Below are 18,772 nucleotides of genomic sequence, written 5' to 3' on the forward strand. Positions count from 1 at the left end.
GAACCAGGAGTTTCATCTTCTTTAATGCTAGTGATTTGAGATTTACTGTCACTGTTTGAAAATGGAGAAAGTAGTTGCTTTTATGTTGTCAGCCAACTAGCATTTATTAAGTGCCTACTCTGTGCCAGGCACTGTGCCAAGCACTGTTGATGGAGATTATATGTGAGGGCTGCTGAAATATCATTTGCAAGTCAATTAAAAATTTTGGGATGAAAAAATTTATAAAAATCCTGATATTTTATTATTTGGTAAAGGGGATAGATAGATAATGGATGGATAGATACATGGATAGAAAGGTATAGATATAGAAATATATAGATTATAGATATACACATGTGCATATACATACATATATTTATTTATTTCACCCCCAACAAAGTTTAGGACTGCACTTGGTTTTATTAAAAATGAAGTGCTATTTTACTAAGATAACTCATAACTGCCAATTGCATTGGTTATTATGATAAAGAAACAAATTTCCTGTCTATTACTCTTAAGATGGTACAAACTATAGGTGAATACAAAGGTAATAGCAGAATGGCAATCTCAAATACTTATAAGTATGATTCTATGAAATAATTAATAAAAATTGTAGTTAATATTTATATGGTACTTACTATGTGGCTCAAATTATTTTCACTGCTTTGCAAATATTATCTCATTTGATTTTTACAACAAGCTAGGGAGTTGGGTGCTATTATTATTCCTAACTTAAAGTTGAAGAAATAGGTGAGGCATTTGCAGATATCCTGCTGTGGGTCATATAGGAAATAATTGTATGAAAGTCCATTGAACAAAGATCTTCCTGACTCTAAGGCTAGCATTGTAATTGTTGTATCGTCAAATTGCTAAAGTTGTTATGTGACCAGTGATTGCAATTATATTTATTAAAATGTTTCATAAATATTCTGGAAATAATGTGAACTTTAATCAGATTAAGCCAACTTGGAGAAAATATAAAGAAATCTATTATTATAAGTGGGGTAAGTGGTTTAAACAGATAAAATGAATGGTTTTTTCCCCCTTTGTGGAGTAAAAAAGTTAGTTAAAAAATAAACTTAAATGGCAACAAAGGGGGTTTGTTGGGTCTTTTATTTTTAATTAATGGAAGTGGGAGGCAACTTATAAACAGACCACTGGAGAAAAACAAGTTGTGATTAAGCCTTTAGAAACAATTTAATTATCATTCTCAATTTTATATTTCTTAGTCAACTCCGTTATTGCTGCATGTGTGGAGGCTTTCCAGGTGATTGATATGGAGGTTCAAGAAGGAATTCACCCTTGTCTTGGAGCAGTGGACCTCATTCCTATCTACCCTCTTTTTGGGGTAGGAGTCAAAGAGTGTGGAATGGTGGCCAGAAGTAAGTAAAAGTTTGGGCTTGTGTGTTATTCCCGAATGTAAACAGGTTTCCCAAACCAAAACAGCTTGTGTGGCAGTCACTTGGGGGACTCCCTCTGAAAGGGAGGGCTTTAAGGAATTGTATGACCACAGTCTGTGACGATATAGTTCTGTTTGATTGCATGCGGCACTAACTCCATTTGGGGGGAAATTGTTCTTTTCTTCCCTACGATGTTGAGATGCTTAAGTAGTGTATGGCAGAAAGACCATTGAAAATTGGGTTTTTTACCTCCTCATGTAAGTTCACCATAGATAATGAGGCAAACAACGGTAGTTTCTAATGAGTTCCTTAAACTATTATGGCAGTATGGTGGTGCATTTTGCCCATCTGTGTCTTATTTTCTTTGAGAGGGGGTAATGATGAGGTTGAAAAACCCACTTAGATTTTAACTCCTCCCTTGCCTCTGATTTTCTCGCTTTCACTTACCCACCGCCTTCAGTAAGATTTCCTTTGGAACTAAAATGTCACATGCTTGCCTTTTGCCTCAGGGGTGAGTTTAATTTGGAAATTTTGAGCCATGTCACTTGAAGTGTTTTTGAATTAGGTAAATTGGAGGGGAAAGGATCCTTTGCCTGGACTGTCTAGCTGAACTACTGTTAATTACAATATATACAGGCTCATAACAGTTGGGGGAAATTCTGTCTTTGGATAATTGCATTCTTCTTGGTATACTTCAGTAGGAATGGCATATCTCCTTTTTTATTATGTTTTCTTTCTCTTTTTAAAATAATGAATTGCCTAACATTTTGGCTATAAATTTGGAATTTAGATGAGACAAATGGTAACAGATACATCGAATGCTACAAATAGGAAGCATGATTATGTTTCCAAAAGAACATTTCACAGCTTATCCTGCATTTTAATGTGACCTGATGATTGGAGAAGCCATTTCCCAGGGAAACTTGGGCCAGCATTGACTTCATTTTTAATCTAACAATGAGTTAAGGTTCAATATGGGAAAAGAAAATGTTTTTTGGTGGGGAGGGGGGAAGGAAGTGTTCAAAACTGTCCAGACTAGATAATGATTTTAATTGTCTTTAAATCAATGATAGATAATTACATTAAACCTCAAATTAGCTAACACATGAAGGACTTCATTACAACAGGCCCAGGCCTCCCCAGATGTTCTTCCTGTATAGAAGACAGTTGTGTATCATAGGACTAGGCTACAGTACTTTTCCCCTCCCTCGCCCTTTTGGTTTGTTGGCAGCTACTGTACCTCATGATTTAAACATGGACATTTCTAATTAAATGAGAGCTCAGCTGCATTCTTGAACTAATTTATAACATTTGATTTGAAATGTAATAGCTTCAATCTTCCTCTGATTAAAAACAGTCGTATACTGTACATGGTTACTATTTTGATGCTCCAACATGCAGTTTTTATTTTTACATTCCCCTTTCTACACAGCTGTTCAACTAATATCTTCCAATATTTTTTTAATTTTTGTTTTTTGGTAACAGCATGTTCATAAGGCAGAACTATTCAAATTCCACAATACTTAAGTTCTCAAAAAAGTGGTGGGATATTTTCAGCTCTTAGAGGGAAAACCTTCATAAAGAAGTCAACTATGGTATTTTAAACCGATGATTAGGTATAGATGCTGTTTTGTTTTATATTGAAATGGAGAGGTAGAAAAGTATGGGGATTTTCACAAGTCACTAAATTATAGTAGGATTGCTGAATGTTTGGTAATTTGTAAATGTCATTCCAACTGTCCTTTCCTTTCAATGCCAATCTGTCTTCTTTTGTTTCTCTTTTTTCCCTTTAAAATCTTGAACCTTGAGCTGGACACTGTCTTCCACCTTAAATCTTTTGATTCCTTGTCCTGCCATCACTTACTTTTTGTGTTCCAGATCCATTGCTCCTGATCAAGTGTTAGAAACCCCACAAATGTGCCGAGGCCCTTACAAATTTGTTATCCAATCTCAACAGTTGTTGAACTTATTACTGAACACTAATTCTTTTTCTCTTCCCTAATTTGATCTCTACTCTACTTCTCAGCATATGTTCCAAACCTTCTCTTTTCAAAACATGTACATCATCTTCTCTCTTAGCAGAGGACCTTATGTCATACTTCATTGAAGAAATTGGGGCCATATGTCTCAAGGTCTCTCTTTTTCCCAGTACTATACTTCAAATAATATCTACATCACTCCACACTGTCTCCTTTGCTCCAGTCTCAGAGGAAGAAGTAAATCCCTAGGCTTCTACTTATGCTTTTTATTTTACTATCTTCTATTTCAGTGATCTTGGCTCTTTGATCCTCTCTTTAATTTTTAATTTCTCCTAATCTTCTATCTTTACTCCCAACAAACAAGCTTTGATCTCTCACTTTAAAAGATTTCATTTCCCCCTATTATATTCTCAAACTATATTGTCTTACATCTTTTTTTTTTTACACAGCCAAATTTCTAGGAAAAAGAAAAACAAACAAAAAGAAATAATGCCTCCAATTCCTTCACTCTCATTTGCAGTCTGACCTGTAGCATCATCATTCACCTAAGATTTCTTTCTTTATGGAAATATAATCACACTTCTTATTTGTAGCATTTGTCTGTAACATTACTAATGATCTCCTCATTGCCAATTCTAATGGCTTTTTCTCAGTACTCTTACTTCTTGACCTCTGCAGCATTTGACACTATTAATTGCCCTCTCCTATTTACTTTCCCTTCTCTGCAACTATTCTTGCCTAACTTGTTCCTAATGGGTTGTTCCTTTAATAGTCTCTTGATGTCAATGTCTGTCCTCCCATCTATATCTATGTGCATCCTAGGTCCCTCTTCTCTCTCATTACTAGACTCTTCCCTATCTCATCAGCTTTGGTAAATTCAGTTATCAACTCTCAGTAGTTAGCTCCTATATCTATATTTCAAGCCTCCATCTTTCTCCTAGACATAATCCCACATCACCAAATGTCTAATGAACATCTCCAACTAGACATCCCATTGGTGTCTGAAACTCAATATGCTCAAAACCCACCCTTCTTTTTTTTTTTTTTCCTTTGCTGAAGACACAACCATTCTTCTGGTAACTGAATTTTTCTACTTTATAGTAATTTCCTATTCTCTCATTTCTTTCACTCTTCATTTCCAGTTTGTTGACAATCCTTGTTGATTGTTCTTTATAATATATCACCCATCTGAACCCTTCTCTCCACTTGTGCAGCTAGCTACAGGTCCTCATCACCTCTCATCTGGGCTATTGCAGTAATCTTCATCCAAAATCTCTTTTCTAGTATATCCTCCACATTGTTGCCAAGTAAATATTCATAAAGCACAAGTCTGACCTTGTCACTTCTTGCCTCAAGAAGCTTCATTGGCTTCATTTCCTTCATGATAAAATGTAAACTTTTGTTTGATTTTTAAAAGGTTTTTTGCCATCAGATCCAGGCTTATTTCACAATACTCTCTTTTCTGTACTTTATGTTCCACAGAAATAATCCTACTTGCTGTGTTCTATACATGACATTCTATTCTAGTACCTATAGGCATTCATGTCTCATTCCTAGAATGTCCTTTTGTCTCCCCTTTGTTTCAGAGAATTCCTGAGTTTCTTTCATGGCTTAGATTAAGTATTACCCCTTACAGGAAACCTATCCTACCACCCCTCAAAAAATTGTATTTACATTGTACATATTTTGCATTTAATATTCTATAAATGTGAACTCCTTAAAGTCAAGGACTGTGTTGTTGTTGTTTGTGAAGACCATGTATTTTTAAATCATCAGGAGTCAGGAATTCAGGTTAGGGGAAATCGTCTATCTTTATTCTCAGTGAAGAAGGATCGGAGGTGGAAGAGAATCAGCGATAGCAATGTGTGCAGCTGAGTCAAGAAGTTAGCTAGACCAGCAGCCACACGACCAGCAGCTAGGAGTCTCGAACCCAGGCCCAATCTCTCCCAGCTTCTCTTCCTGTCTCTCTGCCTCCACCCACCAAAATCGTCATTTCCTATACAACACATCAGGACTTGCATGGAGAGTGGCCAGGGACCATTCTTTATCCAATCATGTATATTAATAGAGTATAGCCCAATTACTATTTAGCCTCATGTACTTGGGACCTCAGTGCATCAACTCAAACCTCAGCCCATTACAGTTGTTGTTGTTGTTGTTGTTTGTTTATTTGTTTTTACATCCCTAGCACCCTAGAACAATGCCTGATACTTATTAGACACCTAATAATAGATGCTAATAATAATAATAATAAATATTAAATAGAAACATTATTGGATAAGATGAGAAGGAACCCTTTGGTTTATATCATGTTTGCTGCATGGTAAGGACAGACAGCCTGTTTTCATTCTGTCAAATTAGGGTTCTTCTGCTATTTAAAGTCCAGTTTACATCTTACACATTGTATAAAATTTTCTTATTGTGTATAGAAGTTTAATGTTATTTGTGCTTTAGTATTAGTGTATTTACATATACATATAAATATACACACATACACAAATATATATATATATATATATGTAGTATGTATGTATGTATGTATGTATTTATATAGCTCCAAGGAGCAGCTATGTGACAAAGGAGATAGATCGCTATACCTGGAGTCAAAAAGACTCATCTTTCTGAGTTCAGATCTGGTTTCAAACACTTACTTAGCTGTGTGTGACCCAGGGCAAGGCCCTTAACCCTGTTTGCCTCAGTTTCCTCATCTGTAAAATGAGCTGGAGAAGGAAATGGAAAACCACTCTAATATGTTTGCCAAGAAAACCCTAAATGGAGTCATAAAGAGTTGGACATAATTAAAAACAACTGAACAAAATAGTTCTCTGTGTTTATATGTTTTTTGATATTTTGACTATTTCTTTCTCTTATCTCCCTCTTTATACTTTAATATATACTTTATACTTTTATCTCTTCCACCTCTGATAGATCATGTAATTATAAGATATAGAACTATAAAATAATAAAACATGCTTCTTTTAAAAAGCACTCTAACTTATATAACCAAATGATTTCCATCATTCCAAGTAATCACTATTGAATGATATACACTTGTTTAGATGCTGTTTATCTTTCTCCCAACTCTTCTTTGGCATTTGTCTGTAGATCCATCTTCAAAATCTCCCGAAATATTAATCTCATTATTATAGTTACCCTTCATATTTAGCAAAAACAAAAAATAGCATGACTTGGTGAACAACTAACTATTTTTTTTATACTTGACTCTGATTGTCTTTGAGTTGTTTCTAAAAATTAAATCTGCCTTCCAAGAAGGAAGATGAGGATACCATTGAGGATATTAAAAACAATATATATGATTTTTGAAGGCGATTCTAGCAGAATTCCAAAGAAATGTTTTAAACAATGGCAGAATTGTTTAACTAATTATATAGCCTCACTAGGGGACTAGTTGGAAAGAATAGTGGTCATTCAGACACACAACTTATATTTACAGAAGACTAGTTATATTGCTTATATAATTAAAACTCTTTATACTATCTTTTCTAGTAAATTCCTATAGCTTAGTTGGGTACTATGAGCAAAAGAAAAACTAAAAATAATTGTGGATAATAAAGATGAACAGAACACAACGTATATAAAGAAATATCCCTCCTGCTTCATTGTAAATGAATACTATATCTACTGAAAGTTGGTTGATCATAAATGCCTGAATATATATATATATATATATATATATATATATATATTTCTGTTAAACTAAATTGTTCAGGTTTTGACCTACTATTATCAAAGTAGATAAACCAGAGTACTTATGTGCAGGAGTCCAGCTCCAGTGAAAATCAAGAATGTGATTTTGAAATGAATATCTGAGGCCAGAACCAGAGTTTATATACCTTTTAAGCTAGTGTTACATCATCATTAGCTATCTTCAGGTGATAGCATATATTTCCAAGGTTAATGCACAAACCATATTTTGACATTTCAATATGCATTTTAACTATCAATACCAAGATACTTATTGAAACGGAGTTGTAAATAGCAGAAATACCATTGTAGTTACCTCAAGTATGTCTTTAATTCATTGTTAAAAGATATACACATGCATTCTCCATCAAGATAATCCTAAATTTATCTCAAGTATGTCTTTTCATTGTTTGGGAGTTGGTGAGTCAATGCTTTAAATTGTTCAGCCCTTACAGAGAGCAGGTCTCAAGTAATACCTGGACTAGACTCTTCCTGTTCAATACTGGCTTTCTACACTTGTTTTCTAAAAATTATTAATTGCTGAATGACTTAGAAAATCTTGATACCTTAGTAAGAAGTCAGGCATTATAATGCTAAAAGAAACATTGGGAATCCATGCAGCCCTTATGTCCAGGAGGGGATCTAAATTAACGATCCAAGAAAGATAATTATTTATCAAGTTTTGGAATGAATCTGTAAAAAGATTTTACAACTGATCCTGGTGATATATTCTGGTGTTTTAAAATGCTTATTGTTAAGTAAGCCTTTCTAGTGTTTAAAATAAGTGTTATTTTAAACTTAACTTGAAGCAATTTAAACACATATTGTCTCTTTTTGTTGGAATATCCTATCAGATATTAATACTAGGAAATACTAGAAAAACCATATTCTATAAATATCTATACTTATTTTCACAGCTGTTTATACATTCCTTTTGCCCAGTTATATCCCAGACTTTTGGTCTGGACAGAACAAAAATGACTATCAAGATGTCAATATCCAATATAAATAGGATGATAATTAAGAAAACTCTTAGTTGCCCTTGATGAATTTAACTCATCAGGATTACATATTCATTTTGATAGTGATTTTTTAAAAAATAATTATAGCTTTTTTATTGATAGAATCTATGCCTGGGTAATTTTTACAACATTGTCCTTTGCACTCACTTCTGTTCTGACTTTTCCCCTCCCTCCCTCCATCCCCTCCCTCATATAGCAAGCAGTCCTATACATGTTAAATATGTCGCGGTATATCCTAGGTACAATATATTTGTGCAGAGCCAAACAGTTCTCTTGTTGCACAGGAAGAATTGGATTCAGAAGGTAAAAATAACCTGGGAAGAAAAACAAAAATGCAAACAGTTTACATTCATTTCTCAGTGTTCTTTCTTTGGGTGTAGCTGCTTCTGTCCATCACTGATCAATTGAAACTGACTTAGATCTTCTCTTTGTTGAAGAAATCCACTTCCATCAGAATACATCCTCATACAGTATCGTTGTTGAAGTATATGATGATCTCCTGGTTCTGCTCATTTCACTTAGTATCAGTTCATGTAAGTCTCTCTAGGCCTCTCTGAAATAATCCTGCTGGTCATTTCTTATTGAACAATACTATTTCATAACATTCATATGCCACAGTTTACCCAACCATTCTTCAATTGATGGGCATTCATTCATTTTCCAGCTTCTAGCCACTACAAACAGGGCTGCCACAAACATTTTGGCACATACAGGTCCCTTTCCCTTCTTTAGTATCTCTTTGGGGTATAAGCCCAGTAGTAGCACTGCTGGCTCAAAGGGTATGCACAGTTTGATAACTTTTGGGGCATAATTCCAGATTGCTCTCCAGAATGGCTGGATTTGTTCACAATTCCACCAACAATGCATCAGTGTCCCAGTTTTCCCACATCCCCTCCAACATTCATCATTATTTTTTCCTGTCATCTTAGTCAGTCTGACAGGTGGGTAGTGGTATTTCAGAGTTGTCTTAATTTGCATTTCTCTGATCAATAGTGATTTGGAACACTCTTTCATATGAGTGGAAATAGTTTCAATTTCATCATTTGAAAATTGTCTGATCATATCCTTTAACCATTTATCAATTGGAGAATGGCTTGATTTCTTATAAATTCGAGTCAATTTTCAATATATTTTGGAAATGAGGCCTTTAAGTATAAAAATGTTTTCCCAGTTTGTTGCTTCCCTTCTAATCTTATTTGCATTAGTTTTGTTTGTACAAAGGCTTTTTAATTTGATATAATCAAAATTTTCTATTTTGTGATCAATAATGATCTCTAATTCATCTTTAGTCACAAATTGCTTCCTCCTCCACAAGTCTGAGAAGTAACTATCCTATGTTCCTCTAATTTATTTATAATCTCGTTCTTTATGCCTAAATCATGGACCCATTTTGATTTTATCTTGGTATATGGTGTTAAGTGTGGGTCCATGCCTAATTTCTGCCATACTAATTTCCAGTCATCCCAGCAGTTTTTGTCAAATAATGAATTCTTATCCCAAAACTTAGGATCTTTGGGTTTGTCAAACACTAGATTGCTATAGTTGACTATTTTGTATTATGAACCTAACCTATTCCACTGATCAACTAATCTATTTCTTATCCAATACCAAATGGTTTTGGTGACTGCTGCTTTATAATATAGTTTTATATCAGGTACAGCTAGACTACCTTCATTTGATTTTTTTTTTTTACATTAATTCCCTTGAGATTCTTGATCTTTTGTTCTTCCATATGAATTGGTCTTGATAGTGATTTTTGAAAATGTCATGGAAAACAGAAAAGATTCTGTATGATTTTGTTGTTGTTGAGTTAATCAGTTTTCTCTGATTTTTCACGACTCTGAACCATACTGTCCAACAGGGTTTCCTTGGCAAAGATTCTGTAGTAGTTTGTCATTTCTTTCTGCAGTGGATTAAGGCAAACAGGATTAAGTGACTTGCCCAGGGTCACATAGCTGAGACTATATATGAACTTGTCTTCCTGACTCTAGGTCAAGTGATTTATTGACTGAGCCACCTTTCTGTGTGATTCAAGAAAGGAAGGTGTTCTGATTTTTTTAAAAGGCAGAAAATAGAATCTATATATTATAGTCTATTTAATTTAATCTTCAGGGAAATTCTATAATACAATACCTAAGAAATGGCTAATGAGAGTTAGATCAGTAAGAACAGATCAAGCCAGAATCACCTTATTTTACTTTTTGACTATTACTTAAATGCTGGAGCAGAGTAATGTTGTAAAGATAGCTCAGTTTTCATTAAGTGGTTTATAAAAGTATCTCATGTTCTTCATGTGGGAAAGATGTAGAGATGTGGTCTAAACACAATTATAGTAAAACTAAATAGATTAGAAATCAGTTGAATGGTTGGACTTAAAGAGTAATTATACATTTAACTGGGAGAGAAATCTCTAATAGAGAGCCTTAGGGATCTATACTTAGTCTTCTTTTTATCATTTTTATTAATAACTTGGATAAAGGCAAAAATAGAATTCTTGTCAAATTTGCTGATGAAACTAAGGTAACATGGATAACTAATATACTGGATGACATAGTAAGGGTGTAAAAATATGTCCTGATAGTCTAGAATGTTTGGACACAATCTAATGATATAAACTTTAATAAAATTAAATATAATTGATTTAGAGTCATAGATGATAAGATCATATAGTTGGGAGATACTTCATATGCTATTTAGTTCAACCCTCTCATTTTGCAGATGAGGAAAAGGAGATCTTGGAGACTAAATAACTTGCTCAAAAAAAACCACACAGTAGTAAACACCAGGGGAAAGAGATGGCCTCAGGTCTTTTGATTTCAGAAAAATCAAACACCAGAAAACACCAGAAATCTGGTGTTTTTTCTATTGCATTGTTTTCTCCTTGGGTTCAGGAAATTGAATTTACAAGTAAAATATGGAAGAGGTATAGAGCAATTTGTCTGAAAAAAAAAAAAACTATCCTGGGGATTTTAGTGAGCCACAAGTTTGATATAAGTCAACAATAGGAATTTATAGCCAAGAAGATGAATTTAATCTTAGGCTACATGATGTGATATATCTTTCAAGATGATAGTTTTGCTAAGCAGGGAACAGGTAGGTGGCACAATGGTTAGAGTATCAGGCTTGGAGTCAGGAAGGCTCATCTTCATGAATTAAATCCAACCTTGGACACTTAGTAGCTGGGTGACCCTGGACAGGCCACTTACCCCTATTTATCTCTGTTCCCTCATCTATAAAATGAACTGGAAAAGGAAATGACAAATCACTGTAACATCTTTGCCAAGAAAGTCTTGTGTTGAATGTGACTGAAAAACAATTGAACAACAAAATACCTGACTAGATGACATCTAGATATTGAGTTGTTTCTAGCTTATTGATAAGCTAGAAAATGGACAAAGGAAGGCCATCAGAATAGGAAGAGGTTTAAGACCATGATATATGAAAATCAACTGAAAAAAATTGATTATGTTTAAAATAGATAGGAAAAGATTCAGAGAGGACATTATAGCCATCTTTAAAATGTATAAAGGTTATTATGTGGAAGTGAGATTAGACTTTTTCTGTTCAATCAGAAAAGGCAGAACCAGGTACTGTGGACGAAAGTTTCCCATAAAAGGAAATTTTGCTTGATGTCAGTAACAATTTCCTTACAACTGCTGCTATTGCAAAGCAGAATGAGCTTTGTCTGTATGGAGATAGTGGGTTTCCTCAAAGAAAGACTGGATGACTATTTGTTGGGTGTGTTGCAAAAGGTCATTACGTCAGGGACATAAGTTAGTCTAGATTATCATTGATTCTCTTCCAACTCTAAAATTCTGTTTCTTTGGTTCTTTCTTGTCTGTTCTCCGTCAGGATGAATAATGATAATTTCTTTCACTTTTTTCTCATTTGTACTATTCTCAAGCTTTAAGCTATTTTGTTTTCTTTTTATACTCTGTGAATTCTGTACATCTCAAGTTAAAGAATCCTAAACTGGATATAATATATAAAAAAAGAAGATAACTTTGACCAGTGCAGAAGCTAGTGTATGATTATGTTATGGTTTCCATATGTCATGTTCTTAATTTTCTTTTGAAGTGTTGCTCTGTTGTTTCTTAATGACAAAAACATTATAGTATATTTACAGGATCTAAAGCTGGAAAGAACCTTGGAGAGCATTTAAAGTCATCCCCTCTATGTTACCAGTAGAGTGACTTGCCTAAACTTTCACACAAAGCAAGAGGTAGAGTTAGGATTCCAAACCTGACCCTCCAACTCCAAACCTAATGCTCTTTCTATTCTACAACACTGTCTATATTATTGACATACTCCAAAGCTGCCTGTCCTTATCCCTTAATTCAGGTAATTTGCATTTATTTCTCACTACAATTTTATTATGTTTCCATCTACCCTCTTTTCTGATTTTTCAGAGTAATTTTTAATTGACATTTTTTTTCTTCCAGGAGCTTCTCTTAATATTATTGGAATAGTTCTGGGACATTTTATTTGGCTCATCATCCCAAATCATTAATTAAAATTACTTTTATTGAATCTTTGGTTTATAAGTAGGCTTTTGCAAATTTTTAAAGAATGTTTTTTGAAGATTTTTTTGGACACTGCAATGTACCACACTATTTCATGTTTTTTTCCTATTCAGGGCTATTGCTTCACAGACTCACCTAATTTTGGAATTGGAAAGGTTGTCAGTTGCCATATAGTCCAATGCTTTCTGGAACAAGAATGCATTCTCCACCATACTTAACAAATGATCATCCAGTCTTTGTTTGAAGACCTCCAGTGAGGGGGAGCTCAATACCTCCCAAGACAACTCATTTTTCCTTTGAGGTAGCTCTCATTACTAAGGACATTTTCCCTCATATCAAATCCAAATTTTTCTCTTTGTAATTTACATATATCACTTGTAGTTGCACACTTTGAGTCCAATGAGAATGCATCTAATCCTTTTCCCATCTGACAACACTTGTCAACAAATAATATGCTCCTGCATGTGTGAACCCATTCCAATTGCAAAACTGTAGGGACACAGTTCTCAGTGGTAGCATTATATCAGAGTCATGTGATTTTACATGAAGATTTGCCTTTTGGTTTATGGTATTATATTGTAGTGCTGGAGAGGCCTGGTGCTCCCTAGGCCATTTTTTAAAGAGAAGGTTCTATATTCACTTTTGAATTCTCTATCCAGTTAAAATATGCAACTTGTGCACATCATATCTATTACTTTGATTAACAGTCATCAGCATCCATAGAAGTAGATTCAGCATGGTGCTTCTAGTATTTTTGTGGCTGAGAGGAAAGATGCCATCATGGATTCACAAGGCATCAACACTATTGCATGGTAGTCTCGGTACCCTTTGATTACCTATTACAGACTGTCAAAACATAGGCTGATCTGGCAAATCAAGAACAACTTTTCACTTCAAGGCTTGAATCTACTCTGCTTCTCCAGTTGCTATGGAGATGGTCATATGAAAGCATCCTTGTATTTGGTTAGGGATAGGAGGTTTTGGTATTTTCAGAATCTGAATTTTGTTCTATTTTTCTTTTTTTCCCATAGTCCTACCATTGTTATCACTTCTGAAAGTAATAATTTACTTTACACATAGATTAATTTTAGATTGTAATAGAGTACTTCAAGAATGACCTCCACCTATATAGTACTTTTAAAAGGAGGAAAATAAATGGAACTATAGAATTAAGTGAAATAATGTAATAACTCTTATTTGTATAGTACCTTATAGTTTATAAAACACCTTCCTCATAGCTTTGGTTTTATCATTCACATTTTGCAGCAGATACAGTTGAGGCCCTCAGAGGTTAAATGATTTGACTGTATCCACATGACTATAATAAGCTTTTTAGTAACTAGTAGGTATTCCTACTAGTCATTTTCCTGACCCCCAAATCAAAGCCCTTTTTGTTATAATGTTTTAAAATTATTTTGTGATGAAGACAGGTTTTTAATCATTTTAGTAAATTTAACACTCACAAGATAGTTAGCTGTTTGATGGCTAATAAATGCAAACTGCTACAGGTTTGGTGACTTTTATAAGACTCTCTCCATTACCTTGAGATAGTGAGATGCTAATAACAGGAAGAAACAGGTAGCATGAGAAACTAAAGTACCAGCTAATTTCATAGGATTGATTTTAGATTCAAATGAGAGAGTGTTCATAAACCCATTATAAAAATTATATAACATTAATCCAATCTTATCCAATTAGAAATTATACATTAGCTGGGCCAATCATGAATTTGGGTTTCTCTTACCTTATGGAAAGTGTCCCATTGATTTGGGATATCTCACTAATTATTTGGAGCATATTGATTAAACTAAAGGTAGTTTGGCCCTGTATACTTCCTTGTACAAATTTCCCTAATAATGTAGAAGTTAATTTCCATATAAAAATCGAGTAGCCAATACCTGTCCCCATACTTCCACATCTACACCCAATGGGGTTACTTAGGATAGTCTGTATTAAGCCAACGGGTCTTTAGAAAGGGATAACCTTCACCAATTCTGACCCATGATAGAAGTTCTGCAATATTCAAAGCTTACATTTGCTCCTTTGCTTTCTGGTCATTTTGGTTGAATTTGAACTTTGGTGGACTCTCAGACATTCTTAGAGAATAGTGTCAGCTACACGGAATAAAGTATAGAAAATAAAGTATAAAACCAGAACAAAAGCTAAGGTTTCCTTTGTTCCTTTAAGAAATGAATCAAAGCACCAAGGTGCTGAGCCAAGGGGTTGTTTTCAATGGTCTATAAATTTAGTGATGAGCCTAATATTCCTTGACTTCGTCATTTTCCCTTTGAGATTTGGATGCTTTTTTGTGTTCAGTTTTAGAGGCAAGTGTATTGGAAAAGATTTAGTGCTTATGACAGCTAACAATAGGCTATATAAATATGATGAAGCAGCCTCTTCTATCCAAATAATATATACCCTGTGCTCCTTCCTAGAGTTTACGATATGCTCTAGTATCAAGGAGATCAAACCTGAAAAAACTGTAAAGAAACCATTTGGTAGTGATCTGGCCCACGTGAATTTTTTTCTTGGGGATAATTTAGGACTCAAAAGTCCATAGAGTAATGGAAGAAGATGCTATAATTTTAAAGAGTTTGAAAACATCCAGTCTAGATCAATAAGGCACATAAAGGAAAATTGCCCAAATGAGGAGAATGTTACTAAGTAACTATCTGCACTCCATGGTTTTTCCTCCTTCTCACACTCTAGAAGAGAGATTGCAATGGGTTCACCATATAGGTCCTCTTGAAACTTGTCTGTTATCTTGAAACTCTCCTGCTCCTACTTTTCTTTAGCTTCTCCCTGTTTTGGTCAAGATCTCAAGTAGCACAAGAAGTTAGGATCAATAGGTAAAAGTTCTTAAATGGCAGTATTTTCAGGGTGGACTAGGCTAAGAACAGGGTCAGAGATTCTGTTTACTACAGGTATCTCTAGCACTGAGCCTTTATTATCTCAAGTGACTCCTCTCTGACTCAGCTTTATGTCTCTGTCTTACTCAGTGATGGCATGAGGGTAAATGAAGCTAATCTGTGGGCTTTTATTGATTATTTAATATGTTCTTAGCTCTGCATTGTACCTTTTAAAGAATACTATAGACTATCTGACAGTTTTTACCCTTAGGGAACTTAAGATCAAATTTAGGAAAAAAGATTTACATATAAAAATCATAAACACCTTTGGGTCAGAAGATACCTTAATGTATTCTCTGCAACATGCCTGATGGCCATATGACTTCTTCCTTTTAATAATCATGATGATGATGATGGTCACATTTGCAAAGCATTTTACATATGTTATCTCATTTAATCCCTTCAATAATAATTATCCCCATCTTAAAGATGAGGAAACTGAGGCTGACAGAGATCAAGTGACTTTCGTGGGTCACAACTAATTAAGTTTCTAAGCCAGAATTTGAAAATGGGCCTTCCTGATTCCAAGTTTCCATTCTATCTATTCTAACATTTATCTTTCTTTGTAAACAGACATAGGGAACATACTTGAATGATCTCACATACAGGGAGTACATGTGAAGATTCATATATACAGGAAACACATGTGGCCTGAGTATATGTAACGAAGCCACAAATATAGGAGCATAGATGTGGACAGGGCAAGTGTGTGGTGGGGTAACTAACATACTTCATATACTATAAAGCAGCCAATTTTGGTGTTATTGTGCAGCTCTCTGCTCCCCTCTGGTGGTCACTGCATCTCAGCCTTTTATGGGGCATCATGTCATCTGTTGGGAGCCTCCATTGGTTTCTGGCTACAGTTTTTGCTGAAGTACATTTGGCTACAGCCTATTCGTATTTGAGATACAGAAGGTAGTAAAACCCTCCCAGGAAAGAGAAGGTTAAACTCTTATAGTCTATATAGCCCAAGGAGGCAATGACAACCAAACCCAACTAGATAATTAAAGAAAGCCAGGAGAAACTCTCAGTCTAAGATTAAATCCAATCTGGCTACATCTTCCTTTGTTGCTGGCTCAGAGTCCCCGCTCCCAGCCAACCATCTGACTTGGACTTAGAAAATTTCTTTTAACTTCCATCAAATCCCTAATTGTAAGAATGTATTCCTTCAGACCATTGCAAAAATGCCACCTAAAAATGCCTTAAAGGAGGTATGTGGAGCTGAGGCAGTGATGGTCCTGTTGGCCATGAAAATCTGGGACAAGAAAACAAAGAGCTAAGTCAAATATCTGCCCTACATTATTTATTCTGCATTCCTGCATTTATCATGCATACCTGCCAACAAAAGGTTGCTGATGTTTATTGAACATTTCAGTCAGTGATAAAACTGAAGGATTTTCTTATTAGATAAAATATATTATTTATAAAAGAAATAAAGTACAGGTACACATCTAAGTGCCTATTATGTAAGAATTAAAACCATGGAAATGAACGTACACAAAATGTAGAGAAAGATGAGAAGAGATAGAATGACAAAATCTTGGAGTACATTCAGTATTAAGTGATGAAAGGAGAGTGAAGAGCCCATGAAGTATAAGTTATTGAAAAGGTACAGAGACAATACTATATAGTAGCCAAGGGAAAAGAGAGTATCAAGAAATAAAGGATGAATCCCTATATTTATGCCCACCTGCATTTTTGATTTCCTTCACAAGCTAATTGTACAGTATTTCAGAGTCTGATTCTTTTTGTACAGCAAAATAACGGTTTGGTCATGTATACTTATTGTGTATCTAATTTATATTTTAATATATTTAACATCTACTGGTCATCCTGCCATCTGGGGGAGGGGGTGGGGGGTAAGAGGTGAAAAATTGGAACAAGAGATTTGACAGTTGTTAATGCTGTAAAGTTACCCATGCATATAATCTGTAAATAAAAGGCTATTAAATAAAAAAAAAAAAGAAAGAAATAAAGGATGACCAGCAATGTCAAGTGAGAGTTGAAAAAGTTAGGAATGGAAAAATAAAATCATAGAATCCTAGATTGAGGACTGAAAAAAATTAGGGAGAATCTAATCCAATTCCTTAATGTTATAAATGAAAAAACCAAGAACTTAAGTGACTTGCCTAATATTCTTTTTTGACAAAAGTTGTAAATGGAAGATTGAAATCTGAATCTACAATGTCTGACTCTAAATCTAGAACTCTTTCCATGACACTATACTGGCTCCTCCTTGTCACTGGACTAGATGAGTTTCAAAATCCTTTTTAGATTTAAATTCCATGTTCGTCTGGTTTGGTGAATAAGGAAGTCAATGATAACTTTACAAAGGTTAGTTTAAATTTTTGGTGAAGATGAAAATCATATTGTAAGGGTTTGAGAAATAAATGGTTGTTGAGAAAGTATAGGAAAAGACAGCTTAAGCTATTCTACCCAAATGTTTTTCATAGAAAGAGAGAAAAATGATAGGAATAGCTTGGGAGAAATGTTGTCAATGAAAAAAGATTTTTATGTTTTTAAGATAGAAGATACCTGAGCTTGTTTGTAGGTAATGTCAGGGAGGCAGGAAAGTTAAGTGATAGGAACATAATGGCATAATCTACCAATATTTCCTCACAATGTTCTGTTTCTTTCATGCCTTTTGGTAGCCAATAAGAAATATTTAAAAGCAGGGAGATTTAGAATTTCCTGTGTCTTCTAACTGTTCTTTATACTGTAATTGAGGGTTGACTGTATTGAGAGGAAGAAGACCAAAAGAACCAGATGAGAATGGAGTAGGTTTGCCTGTGTAGCTGTGTTTGTGTTCCTTATTGTTTGGGACACTTGAAGAGTCTTTTGGATTAGCCTTTATGTAAAACTACTTGAGGTCTTTGGCACAGAATAGATCAAAAGTCTAGATGATAATGACTCTATAGAAAGATATGTATGCTATTTTAAAGCCAATAATCATTTTTTTATTTTTACTATGATATTTTATTTCCTTCACAATTACTTATTAAAACAAAATTTAAACATTTTTTAAAGAAAGGTTTTAAGTTCAAAATTCTATCCTTTTCTTCCTTCTTCTCTCCCTAAGAGGAAAGTAATCTGATATAATTTATGCATGTGCAATCATATAAAATATTTTCATATTAGTCATTTTGTACAAGAAGATTTGAATAGGAAGAGAGAGAGAAAGAAAGAAAGAAAAGGAAGGAAGAAACAAAAGAGGAAAGGAAGAAAGGAAAAAAATGATATGCTTCAGTCTATGTT

The 18,772-nt window shown here is 34.3% G+C and overlaps 1 protein-coding gene across 2 annotated transcripts in view; it reads left to right on the top strand.

Moving 5' to 3' along the window:
- The window catches only part of FTCDNL1 (formiminotransferase cyclodeaminase N-terminal like), a 107,575-nt gene that overhangs the window by 62,106 nt on the left and 26,697 nt on the right, over nucleotides 1-18,772 (top strand). For both annotated transcript variants that reach the window (XM_031960232.1, XM_031960231.1), the window contains exon 4: nucleotides 1,209-1,361. In XM_031960232.1, the coding sequence (XP_031816092.1) occupies nucleotides 1,209-1,361 (153 nt within the window). The remainder of the gene's footprint in view (nucleotides 1-1,208; nucleotides 1,362-18,772) is intronic.

Source organism: Sarcophilus harrisii, chromosome 3 (assembly GCF_902635505.1).
Source record: "Sarcophilus harrisii chromosome 3, mSarHar1.11, whole genome shotgun sequence".
Taxonomy (NCBI): domain Eukaryota; kingdom Metazoa; phylum Chordata; class Mammalia; order Dasyuromorphia; family Dasyuridae; genus Sarcophilus; species Sarcophilus harrisii.